This window comes from Tachypleus tridentatus, chromosome 1, assembly GCF_004210375.1.
Source record: "Tachypleus tridentatus isolate NWPU-2018 chromosome 1, ASM421037v1, whole genome shotgun sequence".
Lineage (NCBI taxonomy): Eukaryota > Metazoa > Arthropoda > Merostomata > Xiphosura > Limulidae > Tachypleus > Tachypleus tridentatus.
In genome coordinates, this window is record NC_134825.1 from 133,451,399 (window position 1) to 133,478,894 (window position 27,496).

A 27,496-nucleotide genomic window follows, 5' to 3' on the forward strand; every position below is an offset into this window, starting at 1 on the left:
ACACATAAGGTGTATTTGTTTAATTAATAATATCATTGATTTTAATAATAGGATATCATTATGGGGTTTCACCAAATGCAGACAGTTTTGGATATTAATTAGATTCCTGGAAATATTGTTATATGTAAATTTACAAGCTTGAAAACTGAAATTGTTTGATAGAGATATATTTGTTTGTAGCACAGAAACTTCTAATATACATGTGTTTGACGATGTAAAAAATATACTTGTGACTCTGAGAAAAAGACACTTCTGATAACAATTTGACTTATTACCATGTTGTCACTTTTGCATACCACTTTGCATCACAAATTAACTTTTTATTTTTTCTATATTTGTCTTTGTGTGAGTACATGCAGTAATATGAAACTAAATTGAAGTTATGAAGAAAAAATCATAACTTAGTAAAGAGGATTTTTTTGTTACTAAGGAATTTATTGAATTGAAATCTGCAATTTGTGTAACCATAAAAGCCAAACATACTTATTGTTAAACTAAAAATCAATCATTATAGATTATATCTAAAAAAGATGTTATGAAATTATGAAATATCCAATTCTCTATTAGTAACAAATATGGTTTAGTTTACATGAAAGATAGAAAGTGAAGTGTGCATTTTGGTCAGTAATTTTGTGCTTTGAGTCACATGTGTCATTTTGTCATCATGAGTTATTATATATTTATTAATAATAATTTGATGTATAAGCTGTGTTTAAGTAGGTAGTTTATAGTTAGCTGTTATACACAGTGAAAATATATGTAGCTTAGTCTTCATAGATTTTATTCGGTGTACTCTTCACTAATAAAGTATCATTATGATAGAAAAAACAAGGTACTTGCACAAACCATTCAGTTTTAAATCTAATATTCAAATAAAAATGAACACTTGCAAAAACAATTCGCTGTTGTATTAAAAGGCAGGGTTACTGTCATATATCAGTCTTCCAGTAAAGTATATTTTAACAGTTGCAAAGACTTTTATTTGTCTTTTTATAATATGCTCATCTCAAAACTCTTCATGATTGATTATTAGAAAATTGTATAGAGTAAAAGATACAACAGTAGTGAAATGTAAAATATTACAACTATTTTTGTTTCTATTAAATTTCCTTTGTTTCTTATTAACTTTCAGGGAAGGAAATTGGGTGGTCTGCTTTATTTTTTGACTTGTTTGTTATTTTTTCATTTTAATTGTAGAGATCTCGCCATAACTCTGGTAGTAGTGTAAAAGGATTTGACTCGATTAGTATCTCAGTCACAAGTCGTTCAAGGTGGATGAGTGGTACAAGTCAGCAGACAATGATTACTAGTGCATCAAGCTCTCCAAAGTTAAGACGATCTGCACCTGATGAAACGTGGCACTTTGCTGTGTGCTCTAACTATATTCAGGAGTATATCCAGTATTTACAGAGTCAAGGATTTGTAGCTGTCCAGACAAAGACAGCTGAACAAAAACAAGGGTAATACTTTTTATTATTTAACAAAATGATTTTATTTGTGAAGTAAAATGTTAAGTTGATTAGCAGTTAAAGTTTTGAATATTGTAGCTTGTACTGAAAATGTTTATTTGAACCTTCAGGTTAATTTGGTAAAGAAAAAGAGAATTGTAAAAGTTGTATTTAATTGTGTAAAAATAGATTCATAATCAGAAATAGATTTTAGTTAGTAAATTAGTGAAAAGTTTTTGTGTATGTGATATTCTTTCTGACCTTTTATGTTGATGATTGAATTCTGCAATTTAACCAGTTTCAAAGGATCTGTAACAAAGAAAGTTTGGAAAGTGAAAGTGGGTAAGTTGGAGTGGAATTAAGAACATTATGAAAGAGATAAACAAAGAAGACAGTAGGGTTGGCTAATAACAAGAGTGAAACATATTTGATTTATTTTTTCTCTGCATTAGAAACTTACAAAATACTAGGTCTAGTATGATAAATATTGCTTGACAAGTTAAGAAAGTGGAATAAATTGTTTACAAGCCTAACCAACAGATCACGAGTTCTCCGACATCTGTCTCCAGAAACAATAAGTTAAAACATTGTAACATTTTTATTATTAATGCCTAAAATTATGTTGTTGAATTTGTAATAATATACCATTTTTCAGTACTGTCTGTAACTACATCAACAATCAGAACCCAACTTGGTTGCAGAGAAAAAGTGAACAAAAAGAGTATTTGAAGTTACTTAAATGAAGATAGCATTTCTTTAAATAAATTAAAATTCATTAATATCACTGTTAGACCATAGAAAATACTAATGTAATAATTTTGGATTTCAATAAGATTTTATTCCAAAATCACAGGATCTGAACAAATTAACAGAAGTATAAGTTGTGATTTTAGGTTCTACAGTGGTCATAGATTACTGCTAATTGAAAATATTATGTAAGAAAACAAGATAAAATTGTATTGGGTAATTTGGAATGATGATCCACAATATAGGAGAAATATTCCAGTAATATTATCAAATTGCATCAAATAATGTTTTGCCACCAGCAGTTAAATCTCTTAGTGATCTAGTCATTGACCCCTTAATTGTAGTTGTAATTCAAATATGTACAACTGTTATTTTATGAGATTCTTCCTTTTGCTAAGGTTACTCTCATCTACAAGGGTGGGGTTACCTATCATTTATTAAAATTATTAGCCTATTTTCATTGTATCTGCATTCACTCATAGTTTTGAGACTGTTTTATAAGATTCAAACAAAGATAGTAACATTATTTACTAGTGTTAAAATTTGATTTGTAAAATGTACATATTAAATTACAATGATTTTCCTCAATTAATGACATAAATCTCAACTCTCTTGTTTCCATTGTGGGATTTCTCAAGGCTCAATTTTCTGTTATTTATCGTTTATGTTAATGATTTAATTTTAGAATGTTCAAAGATGCATGCAATTTGTATGTTGACAATATGACTCCTACTGTATAGGTTGATTCACCTGCTGATTGTTTTAAAATAGTGAACAGTGAGTTGCTTTAGTAGATATCTGGCTTGTTGATAACTATCTAGTTTTAAATATTTGTAAATCATATTATATGATTACATCAAAGAAACAAGTGAATGATGTTTTAAGGAAAATGTACTCTCCAGAGCTCATTCAGTAAAAGTTCTTGAAGTAATTATTCAGAATAACCTTAGATGGGATGAGCATGTTCAAAGTATCTCAAACGATTTGCTAAAGTAGTCCACATTATGACTTTGTGTAAGAGGGTTTATCTAATTAGAAACCTTTATCAGATTTATAATGCCATCTTCTACAGTCAAATGACTTATTGTTAAAATATTTGGGGCTCACATTTTAATGCCTTAAGACCAATCTGGTTAGTTATTGAAGCTAATGGTAGGCCTTCATTATAAAATATTGGCTTCAAACAAATTTAAGAAATATGGACTTTCATCTATTTATCAGGCTGGTATTTACAGCTTCATTTGTGTCACAAGAGATAATATTTATTTCTGAAATGAATTTATTACTCCCTTCTAGAGATAGTTATTTCTCTTACCATAGAAATGTCTATTACTGTCAAAGAAGTACTTCATATTTCAGTTCAAAGTTTTTATTATTTGGCTCCAATGATGTTTAAGTAGATTGAACTTTGATTGGTCTACCTCAAGTATAAACCTAATTTAAAATAAAAATGTGTAATTATATATTTAATAATTATTCTGTTTGGTTTAACATCTGTGTAAATAGTTTTTCTTTTATAGTTACTTATTCTTTTGGCTGTAACTTATTGATTAAATAATTTTAAAAAATATTTCATCTTGATCTGAGAAATTTCTTAACTGACTTGATCTGAGAATTAGTCTATTAGTCAACCTCACAATTTGGTGATATGGAACCTAGACTAACTACTTTGTTAACAATCAATAGATAAATCAGATATAAAATGTAATATTTCTATTAACTGTTAAACTTAAGGCTTATTTGTATTTTTTTTTGTTTCATACCTTTTCTAATTTTTCATTATAACAGTTTATTTTTGTTTTGGTGTTTAACACTCAAAACATGTCAAGGAATGCTCATAAAACACTGCTAGTTTTAAATTGTTTAACTACAGTGAATTTGTAGATGTGTAGGATATAGGATACAAACAACAATAGTTGACTTCACTTTGCATTATGTTTTGTAATATTAAGCATCTTTTTATATATATATTATAGGACCATTAGCACCATGAGATTCTTTCTCAAAGTGTACAACTTAATGCTGCTTTAATGATATCATACTATGAACCATCATTTTGTTGTTGGTTAATCTTTAATTAAACTTATGTGAATTTATCTAAATAAACATACAGAAATTGTTTATAATGATATACATGCAATTAAAACAATAGAAGTAGTTACATCTACCAGCAGCAACCCCAGTTTCATAATTTCTTCTCATAAAACAGCTGAAGGTAAAAAAAAAGAAAAAACATGGAGAAACTTGCAAAAACAATGTACAATCCTTTTACAAATCAGATTTAACTCTATGAACAGAAAATGTTTTAACTGTCTTTTTTCCTTAAATATTTTTATAGTGTAAACTTTATCCTATTTTTTAACTTCTAAATTTTAACCATAACAAAATCACTTTTAATTTTAGAAAATTCAGTTGCTCATTTAACTTCAGATACAATACAGATGTAAAGTTTAATTTTACTTATCTTTATTTATTTGATACTTTAAACAAAATTGTTTTATCTATAGTGATTTTTAACATTCTGCTTGAGCTTTCTCTTTTGAAACTACTTTCACTTTACCCAGTAAGAGTTTTTAATTGAATTTTTAAATCATACATTCTTGTTTTAAAGAAAACAGGTGACTTAGATAACATCATGTTGTACTTTTTAAACTATGTTAGAGCTGATCATTCAAAGGATGAAGATTCTAAACAACTCCTTAGGAATATAAGTTCAAGTGGTTTGCATTCTTTAGTGACTCCCAGGATGAGTACTAAAGATGTTCCAGCATATTTTCTGGTTCGTTTTCTTCTCGGTGGATTATTAGTTTTTGAAGTTGGTCTGTGTGACCCATATGCATATTGCCATTTGTATTCATTGGAGTTGATGCGCATGCCTTATACTACACCTCGTGCCTTGAATTCACAGGTGAGTAATATTGGTCAAATTCATCATTATTTTTTTCTTGTTCTGAAGTAGGGGGTACATAAAATTGTTAAGTACATTTCTTTCTGCAGGTGACTGAAAACCTCCAAGTTTTAAAATATTTTAATTTTATTGCCTTAAGTATCTTTACAATAATATTTATTTAATATTTTTTTCTGGGCCACTCTTTTGTCTAATACACTTTGTTTATTGATTATTTTAATGACAAGATGATTTCAATAACAGTGCTATATTCTCCAACTGTGTTTTAATTGTAAGAATTATTTTACATATTTGTACATTTTAAATGTGATATCCTATTATTCTTTTCCTTTACCTTAGTTTACTACCACATTTCTGGATGAACTTGAGAGAATTAAAGTAAATATGCATCAACACTCCTTCACATATGACTACCACCTTCGAACTATACACTCGTATATATCAGGAAGACAGCTGATATTTCGTCAAGGTTACCATCTTACCAGTTTCCTGGATGACTTTCTTAACTATTACCAGAAGTCTCCAAACTCTGCCCACAATCTTGTATATTCAGGTTTGCATGTTTAAAATTTAATTGTCTAAATAAGGAAAATATGTTATGGAATTTAACTTTAACACACAAACACCCAAACATCTGTAAAAGATAGATGTTTGAGACTCTAGCATGTGGAATGACAGATTTGGTGATTTGGTAAAATGAAAGAGACAAAACACTGTTAAAGTCAAGGTAAAACGCTATTTATTTGAAGTATGGTGAATGTCATAAGTTAGTTTTCTGGTGAAAGGACAACTGCAAGATATGAAATGCTTAATTAAAATGGAATTAACTGAATGATGGATGTAATAGCTTTGTTGTAGATTAAATAGTAGGTGACCAAACAAAAGGTACCCACTGATTTCTTGTAAAAAGAATATAATACACTAAGGTTCTCAGGTAACCATATTTTACTATTTCAATTGACAATGTTACAGACAAAGTCTTCTATTTCAGTGATGTATGTTTGTGTCATTAGTGTATTATACTCTTTCAGCAGGTTATCTATCATTGGATTGCCTGTAGAACAGTGTGCAATCAGCAAGCAAAGGTGGAATAACAAGTTCTTGGCAGCCTCAAATTGAGATTTTCTTCAAAAGTTGAAATGAATTTGATCTGATTGTGCTAAAACTGGATTTTCTGTACACATTCTCTATAACTGGCTGATGAGAAAAAAGGGTACTGTAATACAAAAGCATTTCTGTCTATGTGAAACATTTGCACAGCAGTTTTCTATAAATAAAGTAGGACACAATTAAAGTGTTTCATTAAACAACAGATAAGTTCCTAACCTTATTGTGCATATCAAGTTCCACAACAGAATGTAGAAAAGTTTAAATATTTGAAGATAAACTATATGCTATAGGGAAAGCAAGATGCTTTAGTATATACATAATAGTGTTATTGTTATTCAGATGCTATACTTTAAGCTTCAAATGTCAATACAAGTTCAAAAAATATTATTTTTCCCATATTTATATTACAGAGGTTGAGTACATAGTATTGAACTTATTTTGGTGCTTCATCATGTTTTTATGTTTACATTATGCCAGGTCATACTCGATCAGATGGCTATTTTCTTGATAATAGCCCTCAACATAGCTTCTGTTGCAGAACACTTTGTCATCAAGCTGCAATGTCAAAAGCACATCACTACTCCATTCATGCTTTCTACAAGACAGCTAATGTATGAATGCAACAGTTTCCTAGTGTTCATTTCAAGAGTCTGATTGCACAGAAATCTACAGGCACTGTTTGATAACTTGACCAGTATTTCTTTGCATGTAATAACAGGAATACCCATTTCCATTCTCCTGCTTATGGGCCTGGCATGGCCAAGCGTGTAAGGCGTGCGACTCGTAATCCAAGGGTCGCGGGTTCGCGCCTGCGTCGCGCTAAAACATGCTCACCCTCCCAGCCGTGGGGGCGTATAATGTGACGGTCAGTCCCACTATTCGTTGGTAAAAGAGTAGCCCAAGAGTTGGCGGTGGGTGGTGATGACTAGCTGCCTTCCCTCTAGTCTTACACTACTAAATTAGGGACGACTAGCACAGATAGCCCTCGAGTAGCTTTGTGCGAAATTCCAAAACAAACAAACCTTCTGCTTACAGATGTAGATCATTCTCTAGTACCCATATTTAAATTTCTTTCTGCATACCTGTTACCTTCAAACTTTAATTAAACCATTTTACCATCATTATATGTGAGTAAAATTAACATTATAATGGATGTAATAATTTAAATTTTTGTTATATAAGGTTTAATTCCATTTTTCAAAGGAAACATGTAAAAAGAAAACTACAGTTTTGTGGCACGTTATCCACACACTGAAAAATTTACACTATAGAAATGGTTTACTCTTAGCTACATAAGTTGCCAATCTATATGCTAATATACATGTATTTAAACTATTTGATATATGATATCCACAGTCTGCAACTGCTTTCTCTGGCAAACAGGTACACATTTTTCAACCCTTGATGGTTGTCATCCTTAATTTCTATACTTTGTCTTGAGACCTACAGCATAGATGTAGGAAAAAAGTAAACATTATATATTTCTGAAACTACATACATTTCAGAACTTTTTTGACAAATTTCAAATGATTTTATAAACCAGTTTTATTTTTCTAACGAAATTTGGCAAGTGACATTACATTTGCTCTGAAGGTGTAGTTGGAGACTGTAGGGTTAAGTTGCATTCTTCTACCTCAGACATGTGGAAGGTTTTTGTCACTGACCTTGTGAATTTTCACTTGTTACATTTCTACTTCTGGATAGTTCTGCCCTCTTGAAGTTGATCCATAAATTGCCGTTAAGTATAAGCAATAAATTTTAAGTGGCATCATACTACCTACAACACTTGGTGGTCCACCACCACTTTAAATTGACTATAATTGTCACTTAACTTACTGATACAAATTCATAATCATTTCAACAGAATATTCTTAGCCTTTTCTGTGTAAGCATCCTAAGTTTCAGTTAATAAGTAATTTTTAATATCAAGTTTAACCACATCACTAGGCTAAACAGATAAGAATATAAGGGTAACATTATCATAAAAGATAAAGTAAATGTCAAAATTTGAAATTAACTGTAGATTTTTTTATTTTAGAGAGCACGTTTGTGTTGATGACACTGAATGTTAATAAATCTATCAGCCTTCGAGTTATCAAGTACATATGTACTTTTGTGATATTAGTTGGAAAGGAGGGTTAAAACACAGTTATTTGGAAGAAACTAATGTATGCCCTAGATTTCTAGCTCTGTTTAATGCCTTATAAAGAGGAAGGTTGAAAATGCACATTAAAGATTGGTAAGATAGAACAATTAATATTTTTAATGGTTCGACACCATTAAAGTATGCTATAAAAAGAATAAACTTTTTACTGACTGTCCCTTTCAATAGCTCTTTAGTAGAAATATTTGATGACACAGCTTTTGATAATTATTTGTTTAACAAAATTGTTTTAAATATCTATCTTGAAGAATTATAGGAAAAAATATGTAGTTTTAAATTTAAAAAAAAAAATCAAATTCTGAAATTATCCTAGTTAAACTGTTAAGTTAGAGTGACTTCTCCTGGTTAAAAATAAATTTTAATTTACTTAATAAAAGATTACTGTCTAAAGTTCAGTTTTTGAGAATTAATTTGTAGGTATTTATCTAGTACTTTGGTCTTTTGTGTTGTGTGTGTGAAAACAACTGTTTTTGGCCTAATTTTGTGTGAAATGTACTTTGTTCTCTTTACTGTACATTACTGTGTTTCAAATAATTAAAAAACAAGCAATCAGAGATATGAAGGTTCTGAAATGGATTGATTTGTCTAAAAATTACAGGATCAGTTGTCATTGACAGTACTAGCATGCCACCCCACCAGCTATACAACTACATAATTAGTCATAATGAAGTATATGGGATGAGAGTCTTGAGAATGGTTCCTTTCTTACAAGATCCTGTTTTGGAAATGGTAGGTTTTTTTTGGAAAGGTTTTAGTTTTTAGAGGGACTTTTGTATTTTATTATCAGAATACTATTTAAATAAATTATTTTAGTAATATAAGAAGAAAAAATTATGATAAGTCTTGAAATTACAATTTACAAAAACCTATAAAAAAAAAAGTAGGGTGAATTTATTTTAATAATAATGAAAGAAGATAAAAGTAAAGACTATGGAATATTTACTTTTGTGTTAATTATTACTGTGTTAGATATTTAAGGGATTTTGTTTGAATTAACCCTCTCACCATAAAGAGATCAAAGTGTGCATGACATGACTTTTTTGAGAGTGGAATATAAAACTTAAACTACCTTAGTATGAAAACCATGGTATTTGTTTTCTAGATCTTTCCTCTTTTTTTAATCTAGTTATCAACCCTGTGAGAAGTATGGAATCAAATGTAAATTACTTGCTATAACATAGAAATTAAGGCAGAGCATAATTTTTATAGCCTTCAGTTTTATTTGTTTAGAGAGCTGTGCCAGCCCCACCATTACAGTAGCACAACAGCATGTATGCCACTGTAAGAGTGGGCAGTGCACAGATAGTCCATTGTGTAGCTTGTAGCTTTGTGTTTAACTACAAAAAACAATACAAAGCCACACTATAAAATCAGACAATTTTTCACATTCTCTCACAAATTGCTGATAGTTCTTTTGGAAGGTTTATACTATATTATATATAACTTGTAGAAAGCCAGATTCTAATCTGTTAATAGACATATTTTATTACATTGTTTGCTGTGCAGATTATTGTCTATTTTACTTCTAGTTTGAAAATTTCTCATGCTTGTTTGACATGAACAAACTTAGCTAAATTTTTAGTCTCTTTTTGCATAGCTAGAAAGCCAAATAATTGTGGTAGTTATAAACATTGTTTGCTCTATTCTATTATTATTCTATGTTCTTAGCTATATTATTTAATAAGAAAAAATATTTAGTGTTCTGGTACCATTAATGTAAAAAAAACAACAAAAAGAAGTAGGTTAAATTTTACTAAGCAACAAATGAGAAGCCACAAATAATTATATTTTTTCATCTATATCCTTTATTTATGATTATAAAATTATCTGAAATGTAAAAATTAGAAATTTGTTAGGCTAGAAAAGTAAGATAATAAAAAACAACAATAATAATTCTTGATGAGGTATGCTTGTGAGGAGCACAGTAACACAGTAACTTGAGCTACATGTTTACCAAATGAGTTACAACTTGTGTGGTGGGATTATTATTTATACACAGGTGGAAGGGCAGTAAAACAAAATTAAATATAAACAGATGTATAGTGCTACTTAGGAAGAACAATTATAGTTTTCTGTTGCAATTTGCAGTCAATTTGGAAATAAATGAAGATAATTTAGCTTTATTTAAAATGAATGTGTATCTAGTTAAGGTAGAGAAAATAATAGATAAAATACAAAGTTTTTATTTAAAAAAGGTTTATTTATTTAGAAAGTTTTAAACATTATGCAAATTAAATGTGACAATTTTTAGTTGGAGAAAAGCATTTTTAACCTAGACATGAAAATTGCTTTGCACTTGGAGCAGTCAACACTTTGACTCAGTATATTCACAGACAAATTTTTTAGTAAAAATACTTTTAAAAAATAATTGATGCTTTTTATGTACAAAAGATGTGTAATGTTTGAAAGCATGCTTGATGTGGAAATATATAAAATATACTAAACATTATATTATGGAAACCCTGATGGTCACTTTGGAGTTATGATCAACAGATTTAACCAAACTTGTAGTAAGAGGGGTTAAATGAATATAGTTAATACTTCTTCATAATTAAAAAGATTAATTTTTTTTGTGATTAAGCAGAACATGAAGTGTTGAAAATAAAATGTGCTATTAGTTATTTGTTTATTACTTTTTGTTAGCCTTATGATATTTTATTTGAATTTGTAATATTGAAACAATTTTTTTAGGATACGGAATATGTACTAGTTGAGTTGTCAACGCGCAGAGTAATCTACAGAGATGCCAATGACTTCAGGCAAACTGCTAGTTTTGATGTTGGCTTGTTGATTGCCCATGACACCATTTCCATCATACAGAAGGAAACTCAGAATAACTATCAACCTTTGGTGCTCAAATTTTACATTCTTTTAACTAGTCAGCGAGAACTGTATCCTAAACTTTTTAACTTTGATTCCATGCTTGGGACATTTAGGCTTGTGAGGATTAAAAGGAAACATTCTTCAAGCAACTTTAGCTCACGCAAAACTAGCTCAAACACGGATCCTATATCTGATAAGAACAAATTAAATGATAGTCTTGGATCTTCTACTGAAACACAAAGTGACCAGGAGCACCCTCAGTACCGGTACCAAACTTATCACATTATAATTTAGTTTCACCTTGTTACATATATATAGCATTAACCATTTTTATTTAGTTGTGATTACATGGAATTACTATTTTAATAATAAAAGTAAAAGTTGTGTGTAAGATAGGGTATAAAATAAATTATAAAAAGGTGAAACTGTCATATGTGTATTAGTTACATATACCTTATATCACAGAAGATACTTGAAATTGGTACTATAGTTAAGACTAGGTACAGCTGCTATTATAAAATAATGTCAGTCTCTCCCTCAGTTTATTTCCATGCATATCATGAGTGTAATCTGTTGCATGGTCTTGAAATATAAAAAGTTTTGCTCTGCCCTTATAAATTAACATATGATTTAGTTGGCTTCATGCCTTTAATTTAATGAACATAACAGTTCATTTTCTTATTGAGTATGATCACCATGAACAACAAGAGCAGGCTGGCGTGGATGTTCTTTAAGTTATGTCATCGAGCTATCCTCAGTTACTCTTGAAAGAGTTCTGTTTGGGGAATCCCAAGTTTCCTAAGTTACATGACAGAATGGTAAGTCTCACAAGAGTGTCCAACACATACTTGTGAAATTAAAATCATTTGAATATGTAATCCATTCTACTACAACAATACTCATTTCTTCAAGAAAGGTATTAACCAGTTTAGCATGGCTGGAGTGGTTATCTTCCATTATGGAGAAGTTAGAGCCAAATGGTACTAGGATGTGGCAGTGAAAAAGATTGTAGGATGTGTAGTCCCTATAATATATTGCATTAATGGTACCACGACAGAGGATTACAAGTTCATTAATACCTGTGCTTACTTCTGTCTTTACTGTACTTCCTCCAGAACCATAGGTACCATATAATATGTTCCAAATGAGTATAAATTTATTTCGCATGAAGTGTAAATCATCTGTAAAGAATAGTCTTGTGTGTCATTTATTTTTGTCTTCTTGTTTTGGAAGTGATTCTGCTAATAGCACTATAAAACACTTTTAACCAATTTGCAACAACCTGCATTGATTGATTGGATTCCTTATTCTATTATTGTTTATATATGTGAAACTTTCAGATGTCTTTGAAGTCTAGCTATAGTTTAAGAACGATTTGGGTTTGCTTTAGTGTTATCCGAGACAAGTTTATGCATGACAAAACATAATTGCAGGTAAATGGCCAGTTACTTGTATTTCAAATTATACTGGATCCCTGATTTCGAAAACAATGAACTGGTGTATGTGCCTGATATTATTTTATAAAAGTGGCCTTATTTTGTTACTGCTGTAATATTTTGAATATTGATTGTCTTTTTGTATAGGGGTATCAAACCTTTTAAAAGTGTTAGAGCTGCACACTTAGCTGAATGGTTAACTTAATAACTTAAGATATGATGTCCTGCTTTACAGTCTCTCAGTCCTGAGTTTTCTATAAGCATTTAATCAGTCATTTTAGAAATTAGTAACTGACATACTAATCTTCCTTTTATATGTTTAAATTTTTGCCAAAATAAAAAATTTTGTATTATCAAGTTCTTGAGGTTGTCAATGGCTGACAATATGTAGTAATATGTAGAAATTTGTGATTACTACAATGCATTACCAGTAATAACACTGTGTAAATGCTTTAATATTAGTTTGTTACTTTTAAGTTCTTACCTTTATAGTTAGGTAGCTTACTTTTGTTTTTAGAAGTTAATAATAATAGAAGAAAATAAAATAAAAAATTCTATTAATTATTTTATGACTATTTTCCTTTTATAATGATATAATGTTATTAGATGTATTTGATTAGCTCACCTGTAAAAAAAAGGATATTGTGTTTTGCCACTTTTTCTAGGAAAATGCTCAATTATTACTTTAATGACAGCCTAGACTGAATTACTAATGCTTGTTACCAACTGTTGGTATGCAGTAATGTCACTTTTCTTTCAAAGCAACTGCAAGTGTTTTGAGAACTTGTGATCTTTCCCTCATGGAAACATTGCAAGATGTCTCAAATTGTTCAGGTCAAGACTTTGTTAGCTGATGCAATCATTACTTTTTTGAAGCCATTTAAAATTGTTTTCTTTTCAGACTCGTATCACTATTGCTTCCAATATACAGTCTTCTGAACTTTGTTTCTTTATACCAACATTGAAACAAAAATTGTTGAAAGAATTATATACTGTTAAGGAGTAATGCATTGTAATATTTGTTTAGGCCTTACACAGCTGTCCATAGAGTTTGTGATGAGGAGGTGTCCTACTTGAGCTATTATAGTAACCATGAAACAATGATGCAAGTGATATTACAGGAGCAGGCTGAACGTGCCAGGAGTCATCTCACCAAAGTTGTTCAGCAAGCTGCTGTAGATTGTCGACGAGACTATCTGTGGAGCTGTCTGATGAATCAAGGTCTGAAGGACCTTGAAGGAAGTGGAGCAGGATCTAGGGAAGGGGTCTGTACCATTATTTCCAAATTTTAATAAAGTTGGTTGTTTTTGTTGAGAAGCATTGCAGATATTTATCTTCACTCTCAGTTCAAGAGACAAAATATCCAGAGTCACATTGCAGTTTGTGAATAAAAACAATCCCAACAGTGAATCATTTTCCTCTTTGCTTAGCATAACGTGCAATTCATTCCTTTCTCTTGTGTGTTGTCTTCGAGACTTACAACAACATAATGACAGTGGTATAACATTTCAGTTTGATAAACCAAAACTGGTGTTCATTTCTTAGATATTCTCACCAAACAGCACATATGGTATTTGCACACTCTATGTGCACATCGCATACAAAGCACTTTGTAGTAACCCGTTCATGATGTTTGAAACATGCTTGGTCAGTGCTCGCAATTTTACCAACAGCATTGGAGTATGTACCTACAATATGTGCACTGCATATTTAGCATTGAGTTAGTTACAAACTCTCTCATTACATGCAACCATGTGACCATTCTTATTTACTTAGTTTTAATAGTATAACTTTTAATATAACATTTACATCTACACAAAATTTGACAGATTTCTGGTAAACTGTACAAGTCACTTCTACACGAAATGTTTTTACAAAATATTTTTCTGTGAATATATATAGTACTTTTACTAGTATTGGTAAAATAATATAGTATCATTTATTATTCTGTCAAATGGTAGAAAGTAGTGCCAATGTAAAAAACAAGCAGAAACAAAGATAAACAAAAAAAATGCTGCACTGTTTCAAAAGATCCCAGGGTATAAGCTTTAATGTAGATTTATAAGATGTACTCTAGGCCTTAAAGGATACACTGTATTAGTCTTAACCTCCACTTGGAAGTCTTGCATAAGAAATAAGAGTAGCAATAGATATAGAAATAGAAATTAGGAGAACAAGATGTGGGTGCTCAAACCTACAACATTCCACATATGTATCACCCTCCATTGGCTGCAGACAATGGTAGGAATGTAACTGCATTCCCAAGTAAAGAAGAAAATTACCTGAAATAAAAATAAGAATAAAGGAAATAAATTAGTACCATTTTGGGGGTAAGTAAGTTGAAAACTTGCCTCTTGAAATTAGCATTTCAGCTCCAGATATGGTAGAAAGGCACTAATTGATAGCATAGCAAATGAACTATACCAGTATAGCTCCCAACTGTCACTCATTCATGAAGTCTACTGTGACAATCATGTTCTACACAAACCTTTATGTGCTGCAAGGTGTACATCTGCATAAAGTAGTGCCAAGTTGTTAAATGACGTTATTACAAATCTCAAGTAAAATTGCTCTAATTTTTATTTCTTTCTATTTATTTAATACATCGTTATTTGTTACAGATTAATGGATTTAATAAAGAAACTTTAAATAAACTAAAATTAACTTTTAATTTTTGTATCAGTATTTCAACATTACTGATAAAATATTGTAATTTATTACAAATTTTATAATATCTGTTTAACACTTAAAGAATAGTGGCACGTTAATTACAAATTATTAAACAAAATATGAAAGAGGAACTTTCTTCTAGAGTAAACATTCTTCGAGTATGTGTCAAGCTTTAGCACATGCATTATGAAAGGCTTCCAAAAGTGTGAAAAAAAAAAATTATTACTTTTATTTCTAGGTTTCTTAGTGCATATTGTAAAATTACAAAATCTTAAGTATTGTTGTGCATGACATGGTTTACTGTTGTCAACAGATCAGTATGATTGTGAACTTTAACTATACAGAGCTTATAGGTAATCTGTTAACTTCATCTTGTTTCTTATTGCCTAGTAGTGAATGGACATATGTTCTTTGAGTTTCTGAAATGAAGGGATTTCATATCCAACTATCTTAAATTAAAATTCTTGTATTTGTTATAACTAGAAGAGATAAACACAAATTTAGAATTTTTATGATAATTTTTCCAGTTTTTAAATCATCACTGTACATCAGAAATGGCTTTTTTACAACACTCCAATTCATAAAGGATTTCTTTTAATTATGAAATATTCAGTTTTTTGTGTTTTCTTTAAATTGTGTTCTTTGCTGATACTACTAGTGAAGTTTTTCAGATATTTATCTTAATTTTGTGCACTTTTCCAAATAAGGTAAAACTATGAAAGTAGGTTAAACATTTTTATTTCCTTTAAGATTTTTGTTTCATTATGTTATGAAAATGATCATATAATCACAGATGCATTAAATGTTTCACTACTACATTTTCAATTACTAATCTGTCCTCATTTCATTGATTATTGAAGAGAATAATTTATACCAGTTGTTTGGTGGAAGTGCAAGTTTTAGTTATTTTATTTTTGTTTTAAAATTCAGTCATTGTAAGTAGTGCAACAAGATTGTTGCTAAATATTCAGATTCAATCTCAACTTTATTTCAAATTTTAGATGACAACTATTTAAATAAAATCATGTCACTAACAAAATATCCTAATTTTCACAACAACTACAGTCATCCAATACCATCAACTATAATGAGTTCACAGAGCTGATGAAACTAGTAAAGACTGTAACTTTGAGTGACCTTGATCCTCAACTCTCTGTTTTCGACAACATGCACATTTCGTGGTACCAACGTTTAACTCGAGTTTTAACAGTTAAATATGCAGACTCGCATGTGTACTTTGTGTCACCTGATGGGAATATCATTTATATGGTAGGTAAATTTAATGTGACTGAAATTTAAAATTTTTCTTGTGCATTTATATTGTTTCAGAGTTTTATATTGATGGTTTTATATTTTTAATATGTTCTCAGACGTTGTGTTTTATAATGAATTTTTGTAGTGGTAGCTAACAAAGATATATACCATAAACGTATGTCATGGTACTAGGCAAGTCACTATTATGTGTGTGTTGGTGTTGTCTAATCAGTTACAGCTTCTTTTAACGTTGCTTTCAAGATGACTACTATATAAGCAGAATGAAGCAGTATGAAGTCCTTTATTTAAAATGTTTTACTAGGACCTTTCTATTATGTATAGTCACTACTGCTATTTGAGCTATATGTTAATTACTTGGAGACTATTTTGCAAGATGTACTTATAAATGGAAGTATATAAAACATTAGGTTTTAATATACCTAATATGCAGACCTAATATACCTAACAAGTTCTTGTAAGTAGGATTCATGGAAAAAATATTTCATGATGTAATATTAATTTATTAATTTTTAAGAAAATTTAAAAGTGCTGTGCATGCCATTTTATATTAATTAGTAAGATAAAATAGTAACTTGGCTTACCTATGAAACATTGAAGGCTTTTGCTGTAAACAAAACATGACTGATAATTTCTTATTGTCTTTTACATGATGCAGCATATGCATTACCCATAATTCTCCAACCTCCTACCTTTCATGCGAGTCGCTACACATGTGATGTGATAGGGAATCTTGCATAAACTCTATTTCCCAACATTAATTTATATTTTTGTTTTGACATTCTTGCTATTATCTTTACTGTGATTTTATTTGTTATGCAACTATTGGTACAAGTCATGAAGATTCCTAATTTGCATTACACATCATTTTATTCTATTTATTTTTATAATGATTGATTTCTTGCTCACACCTAATCACCTTTAGAATATGAAGAGCTGATATTGTCTGTTATAATCTCCTGATGACTTTTCTACTGGTCTTTTGTTTGCTCTCAGATATGCTCTGTATTTACCCTACTGAACATGCTTCAGTTCTGTCTGTGGGTGCTTGTCATATGAAATGTTTTCTGCATTTGAATCTTACTTCTTCCACATTCTTATAATACTGAGGTTGCAGATGCTTTTTAAACTAGTTTTGTATACATACACTTCATGTTCCTCTTTCCTTTCTAAGTTTTTTTACTTTTATAATAATAAATTATTATAAAAGTATTATAATTATTATAATAATTATTATAATAAGTATTAGTGAGAAGAGATTTTACTTTGTCCCATCATTATCATTTTTCTACTCTATATTGTTATAATTGTTATATTTATATAATTGTTATAATTTTTAAGACATTCTTCTCTTTTACCATTACTAGCTGTTCTCATTATTATTTTACTAACAATCACGTACACAGTTTATTATCTTTACCATCTATGGGTCTTACTGCTATTGCTTCAATTATCCCTTGACTCTGTTGCCTATTGAGCTGTGTTAGAGTATTCATTTTTTAAAGAGATAACAGAATGTACAAGTTTGTAGACAGCTTGAATCGGTAAGGAGGAAACCTTTATTAGAGATGTATATGCAGTATGAAATATAGAAGTTACAAGTCTGTTGGGAACTATTTTTAGTAGTTTATAAAGTATTGCAGATAGATATACAAGTGTGTTGGGCTAAGGATTCTTGTACAGTAGGTGTCTATGATTTGTTGGTGATAAATTTGACAATAAAGGAACAGCATGCACTCCACTTGTTTTTAAAATAATATATATTATATATATGCGTATATACAAACATTATTTACACTATGGAGATCATTGTTGTATCTTAAACACTGTACAGTTTGCTTCATGTCAAAACCCTGTTTAGGCTAGTTCAGTTACTTTACAATTCTATTATTTTTCTCTTTTTATCTGTAAAATTAATTTATACTGTGTGAGTTACTGCAGTTGTATCTTGAACTTCATTAATTTTCTGGCTTTTGTCAAAGTCTACACAAGTGGATTCAATTAGTTTGAAACATCCTTTGACAAGACAATTTATTCTACTTAACCCTTTCAAACTGTTAATCTGGCTCTAGAATATCAATCTTTAGGCCATTAACTCCCACAACAGTTAACTTTGTTTTCTAACATTTCTGTCACTGATATTCTTTTTCACATGACTTATGCTCTGTTTCCATTTGTCTGGTTGCAGGTATTTATACATCTATAGGCCTTCTAGAAATTTCCATAGCCTCTACATGAATAAATTGCAAACACAAAATTAATTAATTAATAATGTTATCTATGCCAAACAGTCTTTCATATCTGACAAAACTGTTTATAAATTATTTTTTTAAAAAGTGAATTTATCATTATCAGATTGTGTGTGTGTGTGAATCTTCAAAAAAAGAAAAATGGAACCTCTTCGTTTTTGTTAATTTTGATATTTCACTTTAACTTGTTTCCCTTTAATTGATAGTTTGCTGGTCAACAGAAGTTAATATGGTTTTAGGACTTCATTTTCATTCTGGTCATCATTCGTTTCTAGGGTCTTGCATGTGCATTTTTTATTTATGCTCACTAAAGCTATTCATACTTTTAGTATGGCCTAGTGTGGATCTTTGACTCATTCATTGATGGTTTTTTTTCTGGGTGACTTCTCTGTTTCAGTTTTTGTTAGTCATTTCAGAGTTTTGTTAATCTGTAGAATCTTTCCCTTTGTGTTTCTTGGGTTCATCAAATTCTTTGCTTTGATATTCTGTTCATCATTGAAATTTGATTGGTTTTGAATCTGGTAGTTCCAAAACTTTTTCCACAAAATGGGGATATTTGTGATGTACGTTTTTCATTGGAGTTCCACTCTCATCACTTACTGGTGTCAAAAAAAACAGGAGATTTGGAGATTGATCTGCTTAATCCTGTGAATGTCTTATGAAAGTTCCTTCATCAAAGTTTTTGAATAATGAATACAAATGCTTATTTACACATTCTGATTCACCCATCTTCATTATTTTAGTTATTGTAGTTATTTGTCAGTTCCTATTCCTCTCTTTTCAGACTGATTTCAATAATGTGTAGTCACAGCATTAGCTATTCTTCTACATGCATGCACGCACACACACGCACACAAAATTTAGACATATTCAGTATTTCTCTAGATGGGACCTAAAATCCTATTTGCCTTAAAGCTAGCAACAGCACACTATTTGGATGGCTTTAGCTATTACACCAAGATCTGTTTTCTTCATAATACTTAAGATTACTCCCATCTAAGTTATACTTAATTCGTATTTGGATAACCCACAAGCATTATCATACACTTATTGTAATTTGAAATCATCTGCCATGATCCTTTTGTAAATCAGCAGCATCCTCTTCACAGCTAGCAACACCTAAGACCTTAATATAATTTGCAAGTTTAACTAATTTATTGTCTACGTCATTGTTGCAAGTCAAAAAGAGAAGGTTCCAAAGATTAAGCCTTGAGGTGTACCCCATGTGTAACATTAATCCAATTGACTGAGCTCCATTTGTAACAGTCCTCTGCTTTCTGTCATCTAGCCACTCTTCTATCCAATTTATTAATTTCCACACCTATAGAAATAATTTTTTGATTTTTTTTTTTAATACAATCCTTTTATATTGCACTTGGTAAAATACTTTCTTAAAACCCAGATGTACCAAATCTACACCCTGATTCTCATCTACATTAGGACTAATGGGTCTGTTATTACTGGGACAGTTTTTATCACCTCTCTTGAAAAGAGGAGTTACTACATTAGTTTACTGTGGTACCTGCCTGCTCTTCAAGGACCAACAATAAATAATAAGTGACTCATATATGCAGTCTTTAATTTCCTTCAAATACCATGGGGAAGTATTATCTCGTTCTTTTTTAAACTTTCAAATTTTTCTTAACTAGCTCAAAATTAATGCATTCACCTTGTATGATCTCATTTCCATTTATCAACTGTTCGTGATGTGGAATACTGTTTAAATCATTTTGTAAAACCAGAAGAATATGCAAAAATTTAATAACCTAATCATATCATAATCATCAAATTCTAGCCTTTCTTTATATCCTTCAAGACTCCTACCCCCATTATATTTTGTGTACCCTTAATGTACTTAAAGAAATCTTTACTGTTAATTTTTACATTTTCAGCCAACCTTTTCTCAAACATCTGTTTTAATGTCCTGATTTTTTGTTTTATAAACTTTCTAGATCTTCTATAATCTTTTAATACTCCTGTTACACCAGTCAATTTAAATTACTTAAATTTATATTGTTTTTCTTTAATTTATCTCTTAAACTCTTTGTAAGCCAACCTGTCTTTACTTGCAGCTACTCCCTATTTTGTTAGAAGGAATATCTTGAATCTTTAAAACATTTCTGCATCTGATCAGATAATTGTTCTGGCTTTTCTTCAAAATTTGTATTTTTGAAACTTGTAATCATATTATCGTTATTCCTAATCTTCGTGAGGCAGCAAAACCTCAAACCTAATACAACAATGATCATTTGCACTCAGTTTCCACCTTTCTCAATTAAATATATATTTAAAGTTAACAATAGACCTAAAATAGCATTTTTTTTCTAGTGGGTGGTTTGACTAATTGTTGGAAAAAACCCATCCTGGACATTTTCCATGAACCATTCATTCTTCTGGTTTGACTCTAGCATTTCCAAATCTATATGCCTGAAATTATGACTTCTTTAACAGTTGGAATCTTAATCTCATTGTAAAGTTTCTCACTAAATTAATCAGTATCATTTGGTAGTCTGTAATAATTTCTCACTTGAAGCCTTTTCTCTTTATATACACTAATAGAAACACAAGTGGATACAATCTTCTTGCCATTATCTTTGATGTTCTCAAAATTCAACATGATCTAACTCACATTTTACATATAAAGCCACTCCTCCCTCTCTCTTTAATACTCTATTCCTATTAAATAACCTGTAACCCTGTATTTCAAAGTAGTTTGTCATCAGAATCATCTACATTTAACCATGTTTCAGTTATTCCCATTATATCAAAATCCACCATTTCTACTAGTGTTCTAAAGTCCTCTGTTTTATTTCTTGTACTTGTAGCATTACAATAGTAACAAGTAAGCTTATTCTTATAACTACTTTTATATTGATTTTCTGTGCTAAACTTTTAAGTTTCTCTTATTCATTTTGTATTTAGCTTTTCTTACTTCCACCACTATCTAGTCCTAGTTTAAAACTTCCCTTACAGCTGAGTTAATAGCCTTAAGAAACAAGCCAGCTCCTACCCTATTTTAATGTAAACCATTCATTCCAAAAATCTCCTTTCTTTCATTGAACTGATTCCATAAGTCTATATAGCCAATCTGCTCATCTTTACATACTAACCCAAGCCTACCATTTAGTCCTAGTGACCTACTTATGGGTTCAATCCAACAGTTAATTTTTTGCAGTATCTCTGACAAAATTAAGTTATGAATTATTTCTTTAAATGCCTTTATCAACCCCTTGTACTTATTAGCTTCTCTGACCTATTCTTCCCTACATCATTAGTTCCTACATGCACTACAAAAATTGCATTTCTGCTAGCTCTTTTTATCAAAACTCCTGCTCTCTCAGTTATATCCTCCATCTTTGTCACTGGGTAGTATAATCTGATTCTTTTCTCCGTATTTACACCAAAGACTACTTTATCTACGGGCCTCTTTATCATCATACTTCTCCACCCCCTTATTTTCAGGGGTAAGTTTGCCTGGTTTGAATATTACATTTTGAAAATTCGTTTATCTCTGAAAAACTTTCCATCTCCCCATAGCTAAATTTTCATCATTAGCTAGCAGGAAGATAGTCTAGCAAATTTTGCTTGTTCATTAAGTCTCATGACTTACTGTGTAAGCATCAGGATATCAGAGAATTATGAGTAAGTACTGTGCAACATGTAAATGATGTTCTGAAATGCTTAGTGCACTATTTTGCACCATTTTTCTAAAAATGGAAAAAAATCTGAATATATATTTTATCGGATATTTTAAGTAACTCGTAAATATTGTACGTAACAATTAAATCAATGTTTATTGAAATAAGAACTGAAGTGTTATAGTACCATCCTTGTTACATTCTATACTTTAGTCATTTTTATTACAATTGCTGAAAGAATTTTTAATCAAACTTCCAAAATCTCATCATTTTTTGCATATTGTCATATGTGTCAGCTTTAAATAATCTGTGTACTTGAGTGTAAAGTTTCTGTATGAGTTTAATTTGGCATGTTCTTTCATGTTTTTGTTGAATATTCATTTTATTTATTATTTTATTTTAGACTGTTCTACATACCAGATGTCCTGATGTTTTTATTTTACTCTCAGTGAACCTTCATACCTATAGAACTGTAAGTTTAGTTAGTTAATTTTATATTATTTTGAACAAAGTTTTTTATTGTTTGTTTTTAAATATGAATCTTTATCAGAAATAGTTTGGTTACATTTTAAATAGTTACACTCAGGAGCATAATCATTATTCTTTTCCTGAATGTTTGAAATATCTATTTTTATGTTGGCATATTACATCACAAATTATAGTGATTTGGATAAATTACTACACTAACTTATTGAGTAATGTAATGAATAGCATGTGTGTCATTTGTTTTCATGAGTTTTTATTTTACAAGATAGTTGGGTAGAGTTTTATATGGTTATGGGATGGGATAGGTTTCTGTAAACACTTTATTCTGTGAGACAATTCTACTTATAAAAAGGCTTTCATTAGTTTATCTAAAATGACAATGATTGTAAAAATTCAGTGAAAAAATGAATTATTCTTAAAGATATAAATAAATACGCGATCATCTAACAAAAGTATATATATATAATGTATGTATGTATATATATGAAGTGTTGATATAAATACACATACTATCAAATATATATATATATATATATATATATATATATGTATATATGGAATTTCCTAAAAGACATGATTATGTAGCTATATTCATTACATATATTACAGAAAGTATATAATTCTGTTTACCATATCTCCAGTTATTATATTAAAAAAAGAACTCTATATGTGTAACACTTGATATTGTTAAAATCTTTATTCATTATTGTTTAAAAATAGATGAAATTATTACAAAAATTATTAGATAATTGTCATTTCTTGTAGAATTGGAAAAGTTTATTATAAGCAATAAAAAAAATTGTAACATTCAAGTAATGATATCTTTGGTATTAATGTCTATAATTTAAAAATAAGAAAAGATTGCTCTTTATTGTAACAAACTTTTGGTAAAAGTAATCTACACATCATATCTATATAGGATAATATATAGGTGAAGTTGTACTTCAAGACAGAGGAGTGTTACTTTTAACAATAGGCTTTATGTGAATAGGCTTGATGCAAATATAGAAAGAAAGGACACAATTCAGATAGTAAACTTGAAGTTTTCGAGCCTTCATTAAACAGTTCAAACATGAATCCACATATTTAGAAGCTTTAGAAAAGTTGTGCAAAGAGGTTTCAGTTTTAGAGTGAACTACATGTAATAAGCCCTAGGTTACGGTTTTGAGTAATAGAGTTTCTAGCATAACTTACGTTCTATTTTGTCTGTATCTATCTGATTTCTGCAACAGTTTGTTAGTTTTATTTAAATTATATAGTTTTTATTTTATTTTGTTAGGTTGATTTTGTTGTTGTTTTATCATAAATTCTTGCATGTGGTTTTTTTGTGGTTGGTTGTATATATGTTAGGTTATGGGAATAGCCATATATTGTATGATCAACAAACTTAGCTTCTTTTTCTTTTTTTCCCATGCTTTTAGAATTTGTGTCTTGTGTTCAGACACCATGTGGAAGAAAACCATACACCTAACAGGCCAAATGTTCGTGTTTTAGCTGTTCAGTCCATGGTGGAAGATTTTGTAAATGGTTGTTGCTATCATTTATGGACTGGAATTGTTAGTTAAACGATATCTTTCTCTCCCAGGTTAATAAAGCAAAACAGATGTACTATGAAATATCACGTTATGTGAGTTGAAATAAAATACTGAAATAAATTTTCTTTAATTATATGTATTAATAAAATAACATACAGAAAATAATAGGATAGGATAATGTTCTTATATTTGAATGGTCATTATATACTACATTTTGCTACATTTAATGAATTAAAGTTGCAGGTGTTCAAAGAGGTTAGAAATTACAAGTTATGTCATGTAACTAATAATTGTGTTCTTAATAATTACAGAAGATCCAAACTAGTTTTACTTTAAAATATATCAGGTTGTTAATAAGTGGCCAAGAAGGTTCAATGTGAGAATTAATCAGAACTACTTTAAAATAACTTAGGATATTCAGAATAGTTTGATTGGTAGAATAGTTGTAGATTAGTTAACTATAGGCTTTACATAATTTGGTTGGTAAAAATCTACAGGTTATTTAAAACAATTTTATAAGAGTTTTCAAATTGTTTTTGTTAGAAACTTAATTTCTAAAACATTTTATATCTGATGGGATATACTTTTTTATTAATATGTAACAATGATTTTTAGAAATCTGTGAATTAAACAATAAAATGCATGGGCTAGTAATGTGTAAACTTTAGAAAAAACTATTTAAAAATTCAATAACTGGATTCAGTATTGTTATGTATATTTCTTTTCTTTTCTTACCAGTTTTTCTCTACCTGTATATATCATTTTTGATGCACATACTGTAAAGAAATGTCATGTATTTCCTTTTAAACTCAAGCTATTAGGATCTGAATTTTGATAAATAAACCTATTATGATGAGTGTTAAACATGTTGCATAAAAATTATATTTACAGTTAAAATAAAGTTTTATGATAATAAAGTATGTTTTCTAATTCATATTATGCTTCTTATCACACATTACTTATGTTTGAAATCTGGTCTGAATGCTAACCAATGGTGAAACATAAATAAAAGTGTTCAATATTTTGATTTTTTTCCTTAATTTAATTGAAGGATTTGAAGAGTACAAGTTCTATGGAAAAGCAGAGGATTTACATAGTAATAGGTCAATTTTAGTACCAGCACTTTATCACTGATTTTATACTGGTTCTAGATATAAGTATTTGTATGCAATATATATTTTTTTAAGCTTCTGTGGAAAAAGTTCAAATCTGCATATTGTGTGTGTGTGTGTGTTGTGAACATACCAGTAAAATAATGCTCTATGTATGTGTAAGTAATATCTGTTTGAAATGTATTATAAAAAAATCTGTCATACTTGTGAAAAACATAGAATGTATATTTGCTAATATCTGTATCATATATTTCACAATATAACTTTCTGGCTATAAATAGTTTGTTATAACGCACATGCACACTTTATATACTTTTGTAATCAAACGTTTTACTCTGAAAATTTGCTTTACTATACGTATTTCATTCCTGTGCTTGTCCTTTAAAGCCATCTGTACTTCTCTTTAAACTATTACAATAATTAGATGACAATTTAAGGCATCTTAACCATTCAATTGGTCTCAGATTATTTAGGAAAATAGTATTGACTAACTGACATTCTGCTAACTAGTATAGAAGTTAATTTGAACATATATGCATGTATTCTCACTCAATATAAAATGATTGGTTGAAATTTTATTATGTATCACCTTCCAAAACAAACTAAAATTTGCTTGTGCTAAATGACTTGTAAGGTGAAAATAATTGCCATGTGGCAACTGGGTAGGAACTAAAATTTGTAAATATAGTTTAACTTGTGAAGAAATAAAGTATATATTAATTGTGTACATCTGAATTCTTTCTTCTATGCTGAAAGTTTTTCCATTTTATTTTTGATTTTTTTTGTATATTATAATTATAAATTATACAACTTCAGAAATATTGTTGAGAACCTCTTTATAAAAAAAAAATGATATTTTTTAGACTTGGTATTATTCAACACTGTAAACATTACTGAAAGTTAATTTATTGCAAGGAAAATTTTCCCCTCTTCTTGCCAGCGTTGGTAAGGAAATTTCCCCCACTTTTGGCCCCCGTTGCTAGATAAATTTTCCCCTCTTTTTGCCCACGTTACTAGGAAAATTTTCCTTTGTTCTTGCCCCCATTGCTAAGGAAATTTCAACCACTCCTTGTCCGTTGTTGCTAAAGAAATTTTCCCCAATTCTTTCCCCACGTTACTAGGGAAATTTTCCTCTCTTCTTTTCCCATGTTGCTAGAGAAATTTTCCTCTTTTCTTGCCCCCGTTGCTAGGGAAATTTCCCCCACTTCTTCCTCCTCGTTCTTAGAAAAATCCCCCACTTTTGCCCCCGTTGTTAGGGAAATTTCCTCCACTACTTGCCCCCAATTGCTAGGGAAATTTTACCCACTTCTTTCCCCTGTTGCTGGGAAAATTTCCTCGAATTCTGTTCCCCCGTTGCTAGGGAAATTTCCCCCACTTCTTGCCACACGTTGCTTGGGAAATTTCACCCACTCATCCCTCCTCGTTGCTAGGGAAATTTCCCCCAATTCTGTACCCTTGTTGATAGGTAAATATTCTCCTCTTCTTTCGCCACGTTGCTAAGGAATTTTCCCTCACTCCTTGCCCCCGTTGCTAGTTAAAATTCCCCCACTTCTTGCCCCTGTTGTTAGGAAAATTTCCCCCACTTTCTGCCCCTAATTGCTAGGGAAATTTAACCCACTTCTTGCCCACGTTGTTAGGGATATTTTTTTTTCTGCCACCGTTTCTAACGAAATTTCACCCACTCCTTGCCATTCGTTGCTAGGGAAATTTCCCCCACTTCTTTCCCCATGTTGCTAGAAAGTTTTTCAACTCTTCTTCCCCATTGCTAGGGAAATTTCCCCCTCTTCCTGCCCCTTTTGCTAGGGAAATTTATCCCACTTCTTTCCCAACGTTACTAGGGAAATTTTCCCCTCTTTTTGCCTCGTTTCTAGGGAAATTTCCCCCACTTCCTTCCCCAC

General features: G+C 30.2%; 1 protein-coding gene across 1 annotated transcript in view; it reads left to right on the forward strand.

Annotated features, from left to right (window-relative positions):
* Positions 1-26,325, forward strand: part of LOC143233166 (KICSTOR complex protein SZT2-like) — a 211,072-nt gene extending 184,747 nt beyond the window's left edge. Inside the window, exons 57-65 of the mRNA XM_076469126.1 lie at positions 1,198-1,460; positions 4,857-5,103; positions 5,443-5,656; positions 8,976-9,106; positions 11,069-11,466; positions 13,664-13,901; positions 16,372-16,575; positions 22,869-22,937; positions 24,373-26,325. Of these exons, the coding sequence (XP_076325241.1) occupies positions 1,198-1,460; positions 4,857-5,103; positions 5,443-5,656; positions 8,976-9,106; positions 11,069-11,466; positions 13,664-13,901; positions 16,372-16,575; positions 22,869-22,937; positions 24,373-24,516 (1,908 nt within the window). The 3' untranslated portion in view covers positions 24,517-26,325. The remainder of the gene's footprint in view (positions 1-1,197; positions 1,461-4,856; positions 5,104-5,442; positions 5,657-8,975; positions 9,107-11,068; positions 11,467-13,663; positions 13,902-16,371; positions 16,576-22,868; positions 22,938-24,372) is intronic.
* Positions 26,326-27,496: the final 1,171 nt, after the last annotated feature.